Source organism: Rattus norvegicus, chromosome 1, assembly GCF_021556685.1.
Source record: "Rattus norvegicus strain SHRSP/BbbUtx chromosome 1, alternate assembly SHRSP_T2T, whole genome shotgun sequence".
Classification (NCBI taxonomy): Eukaryota; Metazoa; Chordata; class Mammalia; order Rodentia; family Muridae; genus Rattus; species Rattus norvegicus.
The window spans coordinates 210,178,946-210,194,548 of NC_141534.1; the positions used below are offsets into that span (position 1 = coordinate 210,178,946).

The 15,603-nt window shown below is 46.3% G+C and overlaps 1 protein-coding gene and 1 pseudogene across 2 annotated transcripts; both read right to left on the minus strand.

Annotated features, from left to right (window-relative positions):
• Positions 1–1,583: 1,583 nt before the first annotated feature.
• LOC148007851 (BTB/POZ domain-containing protein KCTD18 pseudogene) lies at positions 1,584–4,402 on the minus strand (annotated as a pseudogene). The gene has a single exon (XR_015655395.1). The product of XR_015655395.1 is annotated as a BTB/POZ domain-containing protein KCTD18 pseudogene (transcript).
• A 3,876-nt stretch (positions 4,403–8,278) lies between these two features.
• Krtap5-5l2 (keratin associated protein 5-5 like 2) lies at positions 8,279–9,691 on the minus strand. The gene has a single exon (XM_087610471.1). The coding sequence runs from the start codon at positions 9,566–9,568 to the stop codon at positions 8,741–8,743; it is 828 nt and encodes a 275-aa protein (XP_087466597.1). The 5' UTR covers positions 9,569–9,691; the 3' UTR covers positions 8,279–8,740.
• Positions 9,692–15,603: the final 5,912 nt, after the last annotated feature.

Here is a 15,603-nt window from a genome sequence, read left to right on the forward strand (position 1 = left end):
ATGGGAATGTTGAGGGCTTTTGAAACCCCAAAGCCCACCTCTGGTGGCACACCTCCTCCAAGAAGGCACCACCTCCCAATCCTTCCCAAACCAACTGCAGATCAAGTATTCAAACATACGAGCCCATGGAGGCCATTCTCATTCAGACCACCGCACATGTTCTGGGGGTCACAGTTTTCTAACCTGTCCTCCTCCCTCCCTGGTCATATTTCCTCTGCCTTTGGGGCCTCTGTCTCTCTATTTTATAAGGATATGATGGAGTTTAAGGTTGACCCAGATATTCTAGGTAAGCTCGTTTCTCTTTTGGTCTTGTTGTTGTTTTGAGTTTATTGGGGTTTGATTTAAATTTAATTTTGTTCAATATGTATAGCTGTTTTGCCTGCACGGATGTCTGTGTACCATGTGCGTGTAGTATCTGCAGAAGTCAGAAGAGGGTGCTGCTGGATCTTGTGCTGAGAACTGAGAAAAGGTCCTCTGTAAGAGAAGCAAGTGCTGTAAACCACTAAGCCATCGATCTCTCCAGCCCCTGGTTTCTTGTTTTTATAAGACAGAATTGCAGGCTTGTTTTGAACTCAAGAAATGCTCTGTCTCCATCTCTGAAGTCCAGGGACTCTAGGCATAAAATTCCTTGTTGTTTTAGACTTATTTATTTTTATTTATGAGGGCATGGCAGCTGTCTTCAGACACACCAGAAGAGGGCATCAGATCTCATTACAGATGGTTGTGAGCCACCGTGTGGTTTCTGGGAATTGAACTCAGAACCTCTGGAAAAGCAATCAGTGCTCTTAGCTGCTGTGCCATCTCTCCAGCCCCATTTCTAAATTCTTAATCTGGATGTGTCTGCAAATTCTCTTCCAAAACAAGCTAAGGTGACCCTTGTGCTCTGTCTGTGATGTTTGCAGGCTCAGGAGATTTGACATGGGCATGCTTTTGGAGAACCACCATTCTTTATTCTCACCCTCCCTGCAGATATTCACACATGTTCCATGTCCCCAGCCACCCAGCCCTGCTTTCCAGGCACACTCAAGCATCGCACTACCTCTCTAAGCATACTTCTATGTTAGTATTAGTTATTTTTCTCATTGATGTCACAAAAAAAAGCATTTTAAAGAGGGAGGGAGGGGGTTGAGACTCATGGTTAGAGGATGCTGTTCATCATACTGTAGAAGGAGTGAAAGCAGGGACGTTTGCAGTTAGAAAGCAGAAAGAGATGAACTTTCCGTTGGCCATCTTCTTTTTCTTCAGCTTACAACCCAAACCCATAAATACATTGTATAAATACATCCACATTCAGAATAGGTTTCCCCACCTCAGTTAAACCTTTCTGGATTTTCCTTCACACACACCTAAGTGTGTCTCTTAGATGGTTTTTTGGTGTGGAAATACTTTTTTTTATTTAAAACATAAGTATACCTGCCTCACTTTTTCAAGCATAGTGCCAGGCCCAGCACCAGAGTAAGGAACACCTTGCTCTATGGACCTTCTTCTACAAACCCTGAAGCACAGGGTTCATGGGAAATAGAAACGCACCATCCAGTTCCCAAACATACGTAAAAGGAAAGCATGTACAATTCAGTGGCCATGAAAAAAAAATTGTTTAATCAAAAGATTTTGTTTAAAAATACTAAATTCAAGTTATGGAAATTATATATGCAGAAAGCATAGTGTGTGATTAGAAGGACTTGTCAGTGGTCACTGCTAGAACAAACTAACCAGTTAAAATGTTAAACTTGTTTAACTTCTCCTTTTCAAAGTACTTCAAAACCTCACTAGAGTAAAATACCATATTTTAACCATTCCAAAAACTGTTCTACGGCTCCGACCACATCCGCTCCCCTTGTGGTATACAAAGACACAGCTGCTAACAGAACAAAGTTAGGAGCCAACCTAGAAAAGAAACTGGCCCCATCACGTGAGAGTCTGATCTTTAATTACGTTCTCTCCCTTTCCCCGTCATGTCTTTTCACGTTGTCTTTGGAGAATAAGCAACTATGAATGGCCTCCTCCTGAGACTTCTCCTGACCAGTGTGGCCAGCACAGGTCCCCTCTCCATGTGGCAAGAACCAATGCCCCGTCCTCACCCCTTCCCCTGCAGGAGGAACATTACTAAGAGACTCTAGTACAGCTGCAAAAAGGGGAGATGTCTTACTGCTTGGTCGCCTTGATATCAATTGACCATTACATAAAGCTTAAAATTAAAAACTAGAAATCAAGCCCCACATAGATAATCTTAGAAAAATGCAGAGTAATTAATTACCCTAGCCATAAAGTCTCCTTCTACTCCCTTGTCTGTTAGCATTCTAAGCTCCATCCCATACATTCTGTCTAAGCTCCGCCTGACACTGTAAAAGGGGCTGCTTGCCCCCTCTTCACTCTCTTGTTCTCTCTAGCTCTCTGGCGCTCTTACCCACTTACCCCTTTGTCCCTTCTCTCCCCATTCCCCTCCCCCCTCCACCTGTTCATGGCCAGCCTCTACTTCTCTCTTCTCTCTCTGCCTTTCTCTGCTCCCACTATTCCCTCAACTCCCCTCCCTATGCCCTAAATAAACTCTATTCTATACTATACAGTCACCGTGTGGCTGATCCCTCAGGGGGAAGGGATGCCTGAGCATGGGCCCACCGAGGCATCCTCTTCCCCCATATCCTCACCACACCTCCATAGAACACATCCCCCCTCTCTTCGTCTTTTTATAAACACATCGATGTCAGCGTTTGCTTTTCCTGCAATGATCCTAAACATCCATGTGGGTTTTCCCTTTCAGGAACACTGTCGGAATCAGCACGCTGGAAGCTGTGGGGCAAACAGGCCATTCAATCCCACTTATCTGTCAGCTGGTCTTTTCTGTTCTCAGTCTGCACACCCAAAGTGCTGGAAGTTTCTGAAGAGGGCTGCTGGGGGAAGCTGGCCTGGCTCCCTGCTGAGGGGGTTGGCAGGGAAGCCCCCACACACAATGGAGTCCTCTTCAACTTGATCACTCTGTTAGGTAAAGACTTCCTGTCAGAGAGGAGCACCTTGGCCGGAAGTGGCTGTGTGGCTTGGTTTTCAGCGCTCTGGGCATCAATGGAAGCAGGCATATGCCCAGATGGCCCCATGGCCACAGAGCACTCGGCTACCTTTCCACGGTTGCCTCTTTGAGAGCAGTTTGCCATAGCTTGTGAGGAGATCCGGGCAGTGTTGGCAGGTGACATCCTCATTGATGCAGGGTTCTTGACTTTCATTTGGGTACTTGTGGAAAGGCCCAAAAAACAGTGACAGGCTTAGGGGCAGTCTTTCGAATTGGGGCCGTATGACGCAAGCTTCCATGTAAATGCCACTCTTCCAAAGTCTAACGTTCTATCAGCTCTCAAGGCACAAGCCAGTAGTTTACACCTTTACCTTCCCAAGCATCAAAGGCATTGGTCATTTTCTTCAGCTTGGCTACTGAGTGATAGCTCCAACTGTACAGAGCAATCTTCTCTGCCTCTCCTTTGAATGCTTTCACTATGACTTCTTCCTCCCTGCTGCTTATCAATATCTGCCCCATCAGTTTCTGTGACACAGACACCAATGACTCTACTCTCACGGCTTGCACCAGATGTGTTAAAACAGTGGAGAAACCAAACAGCTGGCTCATTGCAACTAAGCCGTAGGAATCACCTAAGTCTGTTGAAGCCTCAAAGAATATTTCTCCATCTCATTGGCCAAATAGTCAGACAGGCTATATGGGTAAGGGATGCCAAAGTAGCCAGCCTCTTTCTGCAGGGCAGCTCCGGTCTGCTCATGGGGCAGGGGAAGTCCTAATGTATTTGAATGGGCGTTTATCAGGATCAACAATACATGCCCAGGATTCATCTGTTTGTAGAGGGAAATAGCCACTAAACACAGATGTCAGCAAAGCAACACAAAGACTCTTGCTGGGCTGTGTAAAAGCAGCCGCCCATGGCCAGCCAGTGGATATCTAGCACTTCGGCTTTGTGACCTGCCATCATTCTCTCCAACACCAAAATTTCACCTTAGGCAGTAAAAACTTTGAAACAATCAGTCCCAGACCTTATCGGCTATCATCTGAGGACTGCATCGAAGGCCAGCCCTGTGATGGAACTCCTCAGATGTGTCCACTGAGGTCTCTGCTGTGTGATGGTAGGGTTCCTGCATGACCATCTGCATCAAACCATTCAACCATGGAGGATGTCTGCTGAGTCAGACACGGTGGGATCTGATTCAGAAAGTCTGAGAGGTGGGATGGGAGCGTGATCTCCAGTTTGAGAAACGTAGCTCAGGTGAGCCCTCTGCCTCAGCAGAACAAATCCCTGAGTAGTGAGAATCCCCAGGCTCTGCCAGGGTCTTCCTGGGCTGGCACGCCCACCTCGGCCGGCAAGGAAGACGCAACACCGTTGGATTCTTCTCAACAGCCTTTATTGCAGGACCACCTCTTTGCTGATACGGGGATCTCAAGCGGCAAAAGCGCTCGTCTTATGTACACAACAGGCTGGGGCTATGCTAATTGTCTTTCAGGGATTGGCGGAGCACGAATCACCCCACTATCACCCAACTATCACCCCACTATCACCCCTGCTATTTGTCCTCCAGGGACTGGAGGAGCATGAATCCCTCATTAGCCAACTGACTCCAGGTGCAAAACCTACGCATGCGCAGTACCATTGTTCACCACTGGAGGGCGACCTACACTTGGCCAGGGGATTCTAATTGGGTCCACATAGAAGCCTGGTGCCCAAGGCACCCCTGTCATGGAGAGGCCAGCCTCGGCCTCCCTCAGGATGACCCCCAGCCACCCAGCACCCATTTCTTCCATACCAGTGTGCATAGCAGTGACTGCTTTCCTGACCTGCAGCCACCAGACCCTCTCTTAGGTGATTTTTAATCCCATTAATTTGACAAACAAGCTTGACCCACCCCCAACATCTGAGGTCAGCAGAAGTGAGTACAGACCTATACAGAGCACCGTTAGCTCTCAAACCTCCATTGTCATCATCTAAACCACCCAGAACAGATTCTGGCAAGACTCTGGGCAGGATCTACCTTGGACTGTGATGTCAGTGCTCTATGGCATAGGGGACAGAAGATGACATGTGCAAACACTCTCATTCCCAAAGAGGAGACGTGAGAAGAAATCAAAGATAAACCTATCCCCAGCAAGTCTGAGATCCTGCCAGGCAAATTTAATTAGGGACTGAAGTTTTAGGTAAGAACCCTACAATGGGACCACAAAGATTCCATTCGACTCCAGGCCACCCTCGAGCCCCCTTCCTCTCTCTCTGGAAGGGCAGCAGCCCAGCAGCTCAGGAGTTTTACCAGCCATTCCCTACCTGGAAAAGTACAGATATTCCCACTTCATTTTCCTTTGTCTAAGTTGCCTTTTTATTGCCGTGGTGAAACGTCACTGTCAGGGTAACTTATGGGAAAGATTATTTGGGCTTGTGTTCCAGAGAGATCAGAGCCCGTTGTGGAGGTGAGGAACAGAAGGAAGGAGCAGGCCTGGTTGTAGCATCAGGAAGCCAAGAGCTCACACAAGCAGCAGGAAGAGCCACTGGAAATGGCCTAAGTCTTTACACTGTCTGTGCCTTTAGTGAACTTTTCTCCCAATGAGGCCACACCTCACAAGCCTCTCCACTATCTGGGGACCAAGTGTTCAAATATGTGAACCTGGGAGAGTGGGAGGAAGCATTTCTTACTCAAATTTTCACCCCTCCTACTGTGAATGGCTCTGGAATCAAGTGGATTTCTCATGCATACCACAGGAACTCACATCATGAAGAAGGAGAAGCCTTTTTGGATGATTCCCCATTGCCTCATCTCTGCTACAGGCTGCTTCTGAGGAGGCTGACCAGCTCCGTGCATTGCACCCCCAGTCAGACAATTCAGCAGATGATCAGGCTGTTTCCTTGGGACTCGCTTCTTTAACAAGGGATCTCAGCATGCGTGCAGTCTTGATAGGCAGAATATTTGGCTTAGTGAGTTCTTCCTCAATGGTCTCTTTCACCCCTTGCAAGCAGAAAGAGAAAACAAGCCACATCTCTAATGCTTGGCTTGGAAATATCCTCAGCTAAATATCTACATTAACTACTCACGAGATCTGCTTTGACCTCCTTGGCACCAGGTCAACCTGCATATAACGCGATTGCCTACCCTCTGGTTTCTAATAGCTGCCATTTCTTTCTCAGACCTCTTCGGCAGAGTCCCACATAGCCACCAACACTCTATCCCAGGCTTTTTGGCCTTTTCTGCTTAATATCTCAATGCGTTTCCAGACCTAAGTGGTTAAATGTGTCTTAGCTGCATTGCATGTTCCTGCGTCCCAATACCATCCGAGCAGCCTCTGTTCCCCGATACCAACGTCTCATTTGCTTTCCACGATCCCTTAACAAGGGACCCCAGCAGAGCACTTTGTATCTCTTGACATTTTCTCCTAGACTCTGGCGACAGAAGCCTGAAGCTGAGGGTTAGCAGGGTCCCTTCTGCTGGAGAGCACGGGGTCATTCCATGTGATTGACATTTCCTGATTTGTGATCAAATGACTGCAATTTGCCTCCTCAGCCACACAGGTATGCTCCCTGACATGTCTGTCTGCTGATCTTTCTGGACATCTGTCTGTCTGTGCTCTCTGTAAAAGTTCTTACTGTGGCATGTGGAGACCACACAGATAAACCAGGGACCTCTCTGTACCTTAAGATCGTTAATTTAGTCTGCAAAGACCCTTTCTCACACTAATGTGCCATTCGTTCTTTTGCTAGATAAGATGACAGTCACAAATCACACATACTGGGAAATGGGCAAGCCGTGATGATGAACCAGAGCAGAGGGAACTCACTACAGCTCAGCAGAGGTGCTGTCTGTCCTCGGTACATCAGCACTACAGCCCAGGGGCCCTTCTCTTGCATGATTCCAGTGGATTGTGCCATGAGGCAGATTCTCTAAAGAACACAAGGAGATGGTGGGTGGAAGAGAAAGAAACCATGGCAGCTCCCATACATGGTTGCTAACTCTGCCTGTGGCTTACACGCATGGTCACCAACCTGTCTGCCCATTCCCGTGGTTCCCACCTGTGGCCGCTGACCTGACACGTGGTCATCAGCCTGCTCACCTCCCTGTAGCTCACACATAAATTCATCATGCTCAGACAGGGTTGCTGACCTGCCCACACACTCGGCCTGTACTTTCGTACCCATAATCACAGTCCTACTAACTCAGCTCTGCGGCTGGGGATCAGTGGCTAAAGGTTTGTTTGTCTGGTTTCTGACCCCCAGCCAAGAATATACATCCAGATCTGTCACAAGGAGCCCTCCCTCAAAACCACGTGGGTGACTTATGTGAGCAGTGTATATAGGCTTATGGCATTTGTAGAATGTACTTGTGTGTGCATATATTCGTGTATATGGTGTTCATGATGCAATATGCAGTGTGCTTGCATGCACATATAGTTCATATATATATATAAATATATATATAAAGAGTGTGTGCATTATGCACAGTGTATTTGTAGCAGATATAAAATGTGCATGTCTGTACATGTACTCATATACATACACAGTATATACATAGCATGTATGTGTATGCAAACACAGTGTACGTTGGTGCAAGCACCTCCTACTCCATTTTTTTAGCTGGTTCCCCTTCCTCCCTACCTTGTTTTCATTGTACCATGTTGACCTTCTGCCTTCAATTCCCAGCTGATGCCCATCTGTAGAGCTGTCTGGACCCCTTCTCCACAGAACTCCCAACTTGAGGGCCAGTATCTATACTCAATCAGATCTCCCTGACCCTTGCTTCAGGCTTTTCAGCAACCTTGCATGAGTTTCAGATCGGTTTTGAGAACATCTTGGTGTGATACCCAAGGCTCTTAGGACCTAAAGAAAAGAAAATATTTCAAGCTTGTTTCCTGGCCCTCCCCTAACAAGGCGGGTTCCCGCTTCAAGTGCCCCTTAAAGGCCTTGAGCGCCCCCAACTTTTCTTCTTGCTGAAGCCCTCTGGGGCTCAGCTCTGATTTTGCAAGTGTGGAGCTAAGCTAGGCCTTGTCACCTGTATTGTGTACTCTTGGTTGTCCCTTTGTCCCCTCTCAAAGTTACCCAAGACTCTGAAGGCACGGCCTTGGTTCTCTAGCCTCCACTGTCCTATGCTGTGTGTGCTCAGGTTGGTTTCACAAGCGGACCAGACAGAATGATGCACACTGTACAAGGACTCAGAGGAGGCTCAGAGGAGGACTGGGTAGAAGATAGGTATGGGAGCATAGTGCTGGTCAGTTACTAGAACAAAGAACCACATGAGAAATACGGTGGGCAGAGAATGTTTATTGAAGGATGTTTGTATCAAGGGCACAGTGTGCTCACCCAGACAGAGAAATCAGGAAGCTCAGAAACACAGAGGAGGTCACATGGAGATGGGCCTGGCCAGGACAATGCTGGGTGGAAAGGAATTCACAGCTCCCTGGGACCCCAGGTAGTGGTGACCTCCACAGTCTGCCACCTACCTGTGGACTTGATGTAGCCTCCAGGTGAGGCCAGGGGCCAAGGAAGTCAGAGTCTTGGAGACTGGAGCGAAGGAAGTGGATGAAGGTCTGATCCACTGAGTGTAGAATGAATAGTGAGCTTCCAGCCAGAGTTTTTCACCCCAGGGCACATCCCTCAGTCTGGAGATGCAGCTTCAAGACCAAAGACTGAAGACCCAGGGGTGGGTGAACCTCAGAGTTCAGGGCTGCTGCTCCTGTTTCTGTCTGGAGAGAGCTGGTCTGTGGGATTAGTAAACCTTAGATCTTGCACTGGCAGCACACAGGGGCACAGCAGCTGGACTGACAGCAGCAGGGCTTACAACAGCTGGACTGACAGCAGCAGGGCTTGCAGCAGCTGGACTGACAGCAGCAGGGCTTGCAACAGCTGGACTGACAGCAAGATGACCCACAACCTGAAGAGCAGCAGGGCTTACAACAGCTGGACTGACAGCAGCAGGGTTTGCAGCAGCTGGACTGACAGCAGCCTCCCTTGCAGCCCCCACAGGATCCACAGCCCCCACAGGAGCCACAGCCTCCCTTGCAGCCCCCACAGGAGCCACAGCCTCCCTTGCAGCCCCCACAGGAGCCACAGCCTCCCTTGCAGCCCCCACAGGAGCCACAGCCTCCCTTGCAGCCCCCACAGGAGCCACAGCCTCCCTTGCAGCCCCCACAGGAGCCACAGCCTCCCTTGCAGCCCCCACAGGAGCCACAGCCTCCCTTGCAGCCCCCACAGGAGCCACAGCCCCCACAGGAGCCACAGCCTCCCTTGCAGCCTCCACAGGAGCCACAGCCCCCACAGGAGCCACAGCCTCCTTTGCAGCCCCCACAGCTGGAGCAGGAACAGACAGGCACACAGCAGCACACAGGCTTGCAGCAGCTTGAGCCACAACCCCCACAGCTGGAGCCACAGCCTCCACAGCTGGAGCCACAGCCCCCACAGCTGGAGCAGGAACAGGTGGGTACACAGCAGCACACTGGCTTACAGCAGCAAACAGGTTTGCAGCAGCTGGAGCCACAGCCCCCACAGCTGGAGCCACAGCCCCCACAGCTGGAGCCACAGCCTCCTGAGCAGCCACAGCAGGTCATGGTTCTGGTGTTTGGCTGAGAATGGAGTAGGTCAGAGGAGCGGGTGGAGAGGAAGGTGTGCAGATGTGGAGCCTCCTGTCTGGGCCTTTATATCCCTGCCCAGGTGATGTGGTTTCCTCCATATTGTTGTCTTCCCTGTTTACTTGTTTGGCAATTTTCCCTTTGCTTTGTTGACTCTCTATGCTTGGAATGTGTTTTTTCTGATGTAATTTCCTGTGGAATTTGTACTGAAGGAAAACTCTTTTTTGCTTGGCTCATGTAGGTGAGCTTGACCTGGTTTGGACTCAAGCTCCTTACAATCTCTTGTCTTTGAGCAGGTTTTATTGTCCTCTGAGCAGTGGGCTCCTCTTCTGCAGAAGGGAACTACCAGAATAGCCTAAGGAGATATGAAAGTTTTGTGAGATAATTTCTGTCTCCTGCCTTCTTATGCCTCTCACTCCCCAGTCCCTCTGAGAAGGGATCCAGCTTCCTCTGGTCCTGTGTGTCTGAGACATGCTCAGGCTATCACTTCTCTTGCCAAGCTTCTGGCTGCTTTCAGATGCCCTCAAACCAGAGCCATGTCACCATCTGCTGCTTCCCTTTGTATAACCTCTTCCCAGTGGACAAAGCCATGATGACGGGGTTTCCGCTGCAGGGAGACAGGATTCCTGCTTTCTGCTTCATGTTCCCAGGACAGTCTCTGTAGCTTATGACATTCCCGGCAGGAATAAAGATATGAGAGATACGTGTACCTCTCCCTTCCACAATCACACTGTTAAGGTCTGCAAGGAATTGAAAGTTTTCCAGGAATCTCGAGCTGAGAGAAGAGAAAGGTTGAAGCCTGGTGCCAGCCAGAGAGGGAGCTTGTCTCCCAGAGACCTCACACAGGTCTGAAAACTTGTCAGACCACCTTGCAGGAGAGACTGGAGCTGAGACGGTGATGGGTCAGTGATCGGCAGGACCACACCCTGACCAAGGCTCTCAGTTCTGCACTCCTCTTGCCCTCTGCTGAAGCCCAAGCCTCATGTCCAGACCCTGAAGGTCTTAGGATTCACTACACCTCTTTGTCCCTCTTCCCAGTGTGACTGCACTGAAGGAATAATTTTTCTTTCTCTGCTTTTCCCTGTGACTTGTCTGTTAATTGGATCATTGTGGGAGAGGCTGGGCATAGGTGGATAGGGACACTGGGGCCCAGGCTTGTACCCTAGCAACTCCAATAACAATTCTGGTGAGGTGGTGGTGTCAGAAATAAGCAAAAGAAACTTACTGTAAGGACTACCACTTCATTTTCAGACTTCATTTAATCACAGGAAGAAACTAAATTCAAGGTCCAAGCGCTAGGGGAACTGAACAGCTTCTGTTTTAATCAGTTGTGCGAGTCCATACATTTCAGGGACATATAAGGAGACAGTTGTCTGATTCCAGATATCTCAAGGACAACTTCTCCATCTCGCTGGCAGGGTCAAACAAGTTTATGTTCCCTGGCCTAGGAACGGACACCTATCCCATTTCTCCAAATGTCTTCTTAATTGTCTGTTAAAGAATATAGACATTGCGGTTACCTAAACCAAGGCACAGGAGTTGTAAAAATACATAACCAATTGCCTGTTGTGCCCTGATTCACTCCATGCAGCTGACCCGTTCCTCTGTCCCCTTATCATTCTGAGCTCTGGACCCAATGTCTAGGAGAATGAATTAAGGACCTTGAAGCCAGGTGCCCTGGATGCAGCACAGTCTCCAGTGGGTACTCATCTTGTCAAAGGACAGTTGGATAGCACTGCAGCTGTCCCAGCTCCCCCTTGCTTTGTGTTCCCATCTTTTAAAAATGATCAGCCTCTGTTTAGGGACTTGGTTCAGATCCTGAACTGGCTGCCTCCCTGAGCACTCAGAAATAAAAGTTTCATTTTTTTCTCCATCTTTATTAAATTGGGTATTTCTTATTTACATTACTATTGTTATTCCCTTTCCCAGTCTCCAGGCCAAATCCCCCTAACCCCCTCCCCTCCCCTTCTATACGGTGTTCCCCTCCCCATCCTCCCCCAATTCTGCTCTCCCCCTAACAATCCCATTCACTGGGGGTTCAGTCTTGGCAGGACCAAGGGCTTCCCCTTCCACTGGTGCTCTTACTAGGATATTCATTGCTATCTATGAGGTTGGAGCCCAGGGTCAGTCCATGTATAGTCTTTGGGTAGTGGCTTAGTCCCTGGAAGCTCTGGTTGGTTGGCATTGTTGTTCATATGGAGTCTCAAGCCCCTTCAAGCTCTTTCAGTCCTTTCTCTGATTCCTTCAATGGGAGTCCTGTTCTCAGTTCAGTGGTTTGCTGCTGGCATTCGCCTATGTATTTGCCTTATCCTGGCTATGTCTCTCAGGAGAGAACTACATCCGGTTCCTGTCGGACTGCATTTCTTTGCTTCGAGCATTTGGGCTAATATCCACTTATCAATGAGTGCATACCATGTGTGTTTTTCTGTGATTGGGTTACCTCACTCAGGATGATATTTTCCAGTTCCATCCATTTACCTATGAATTTCATGAAGTCATTGTTTTGATAGCTGAGTAATATTCCATTGTGTAGATGTATCACATTTTCTGTATCCATTCCACTGTTGAAGGGCATCTGGGTTCTTTCCAGATTCTGGCTATTATAAATAAAGCTGCTATGAACATAGTGGAGCATGTGTCTTTGTTATATGTTGGGGCATCTTTTGGGTATATGCCCAAGAGAGGTATAGCTGGGTCCTCAGGTAGTTCAATGTCCAATTTTCTGAGGAATCTCCAGACTGATTTCCAGAATGGTTGTACCAGTCTGCAATCCCACCAACAATGGAGGAGTGTTCCTTTTTCTCCACATCCTCGCCAGCATCTGCTGTTGCCAGAGTTTTTGATCTTAGCCATTCTGACTGGTGTGAGGTAGAATCTCAGGGTTGTTTTGATTTGCATTTCCCTTATGACTAAAGATGTTGAACATTTCTTTAGGTGTTTCTCAGCCATTCGGCATTCCTCAGCTGTGAATTCTTTGTTTAGCTCTGAACCCCATATTTAATAGGATTATTTGTCTCCCTGCAGTCTAACTTCATGAATTTTTTGTATATTTGGATATGAGCCCTCTATAAGTTGTAGGATTGGTAAAGATCTTTTCCCAATCTGTTGGTTGCCATTTTGTCCTAACCACAGTGTCCTTTGCCTTACAGAAGCTTTGCAGTTTTATGAGATCCCATTTGTCAATTCCTGATCTTAGAGCATAAGTCATTGGTGTTTTGTTCAGGAAATTTTCTCCAGTGCCCATGTGTTCAAGATTCTTCCCCACTTTTTCTTCTATTAGTTTGAGTGTCTCTGGTTTGATGTGGAGGTCCTTGATCCACTTGGACTTAAACTTTGTACAGGGTGATAAGCATGGATCGATCTGCATTCTTCTACATGCTGACCTCCAGTTGAACCAGCACCATTTGCTGAAAATGCTATCTTTTTTCCATTGGATGGTTTTGGCTCCTTTGTCAAAGATCAAGTGAGACTAGGTGTGTGGGTTCATTTCTGGGTCTTCAGTTCTATTCCACCGGTCTATCTGTCTGTCTCTGTACCAATACCATGTAGTTTTTATCACTATTGCTCTGTAATACTGCTTGAGTTCAGGGATAGTGATTCCTCCAGAAGTCCTTTTATTGTTGAGATCGTTTTAGCTGTCCTGGGTTTTTTGTTATTCCAGATGAATTTGCAGATTGTTCTAACTCTCTGAAAAAATGGATTGGAATTTTGATGGGGATTGCATTGAATCCGTAGATCACTTTTGGCAAAAATGGCCATTTTTACTATATTAATCCTGCGAACCCATGAGCATGGGAGATCTTTCCATCTTCTGAAACCTTCAATTTCTTTCTTCAGAGGCTTGAAGTTCTTATCATACAGATCTTTCACTTGCTTGGTTAAAGTGACACCGAGGTATTTTATATTATTTGGGACTATTATGAAGGGTGTCGCTTCCCTAATTTCTTTCTCAGCTTGTTTCTCTTTTGTGTAGAGGAAGGCTACTGATTTATTTGAGTTAATTTTATACCCAGCTACTGGTTTGCTGTATATGGCTTTTACTATGTTTAGGTATGAGCTTTGAATTCCTGTTCCTTCCAGGACTTTTATCATGAAGGGGTGTTGAATTTTGCCAAATGCTCTCTCAGCATCAAATGAAATGATCACGTGGTTCTTATCTTTGTTTATATAGTGGATTATGTTGATGGTTTTCCGTGTATTAAACTATCCCTGCATCCCTGGGATGATGCCTACTTGATCATGATGGATGATTGTTTTGATGTGCTCTTGGATTTGGTTTGCAAGAATTTTATTGAGTATTTTTGCGTCAATATTCATAAGGGAAATTGGTCTGAAGTTCTCTTTCTTTGTTGGGTCTTTGTGTGGTTTAGGTATAAGAGTAATTGTGGCTTCATAGAAGGAATTCGGTAGTGCTCCATCTGTTTCAATTTCGTGGAATAGTTTGGATAGTATTGGTATGAGGTCTTCTATGAAGGTCTGATAGAATTCTGCACTGAACCCATCTGGACCTGGGCTCTTTTTGATTGGGAGACTTTTAATGACTGCTTCTATTTATTTAGGAGTTATGGGGTTGTTTAAATGTTTTATCTGTTCCTGATTTAACTTCGGTACCTGGTATCTGTCTAGGAAATTGTCCATTTCCTCCAGATTTTCAAGTTTTGTTGAATATAGGCTTTTGTAGTAGGATCTGATGATTTTTTGAATTTCCTCTGATTCTGTTGTTATGTCTCCCTTTTCATTTCTGATTTTGTTAATTTGCATACACTCTCTGTGTCCTCTGGTTAGTCCGGCTAAGGGTTTATCTATTTTGTTGATTTTCTCAAAGAACCAGCTTTTCGTTCTGTTGATTCTTTGTATTGTCCTTTTTGTTTCTACTTGGTTGGTTTCACCTCTGAGTTTGATTGTTTCCTGCCTTTTACTTCTCCTGGGTGTATTTGCATCTTTTTGTTCTAGATCTTTTAGGTGTGCTGTCAAGCTGCTGATATATGCTCTCTCCTGTTTCTTTCTGCAGGTACCCAGAGCTATGAGTTTTCCTCTTAGCACAGCTTTCATTGTGTCCCATAAGTTTTGGTATGTTGTACCTTCATTTTCATTAAATTCTAAGAAGTCTTTAATTTCTTTCTTTATTTCTTCCCTGACCAGGTTATCATTGAGTAGAGCATTGTTCAACTTCCATGTATATGTGGGCGTTCTTTCATTATTGTTATTGAAGACAAGCTTTAGCCTCTGGTGGTCTTATAGGATGCATGGGATTATTTCTATCTTTCTGTATCTGTTGAGGCCTGTTTTATGACCAATTATATGGTCAATTTTGGAGAAAGTACCATGAGGTGGCGAGAGGAAGGTATATCCTTTTGTTTTAGGATAGAATGTTATATAATTATCTGTTAAGTCCATTTGGTTCATAACTTCTGTTAGTCTGTCTATGTCTCTGTTTAATTCCTGTTTCCATGACCTGTCCATTGATGAGAGTGGGGTGTTGTAATCTCCTAGTGTTATTGTGTGAGGTGCAATGTGTGATTTGAGTTTTAGCAAAGTTTCATTTATGAATGTAGGTGCCCTTGTATTTGGAGCATAGATATTTAGGATGAGAGTTCATCTTGGTGAATTTTTCCTTTGATGAATATGAAGTGTCCTTCCTTATCTTTTTTGGTGACTTTTGGTTGAAAATTGATTTTATTCAATATTAGAATGGCTACTCCAGCTTGCTTCTTCAGACCATTTGCTTGGAAAGTTGTTTTCCAGCCTTTCACTCTGAGGTAGTGTCTGTCTTTGTGTCTGAGGTGTGTTTCCTGTAGGCAGCAAAATGTTGGGTCCTCATTGCGTATCCAGTTTGTTAATCTGTGTCTTTTTATTGTGGAATTGAGTCCACTGATGTTGAAAGATATTAAGGAATAGTGATTGTTGCTTCCTATTATATTTGTATTTGGAGGTGAGATTATGTTTGTGTGCTTGTCTTCTCTTTGTTTTGCTGCAAAACGATTAGTTTCTTGCTTTTTCTAGGGTGTAGCTTG

What these genes read in the sequence shown, in the direction of transcription:
- Krtap5-5l2 (XM_087610471.1), bottom strand. Translation starts at nt 9,568, where the DNA reads ATGACCTGCTGTGGCTGCTCAGGAGGCTGTGGCTCCAGCTGTGGGGGC.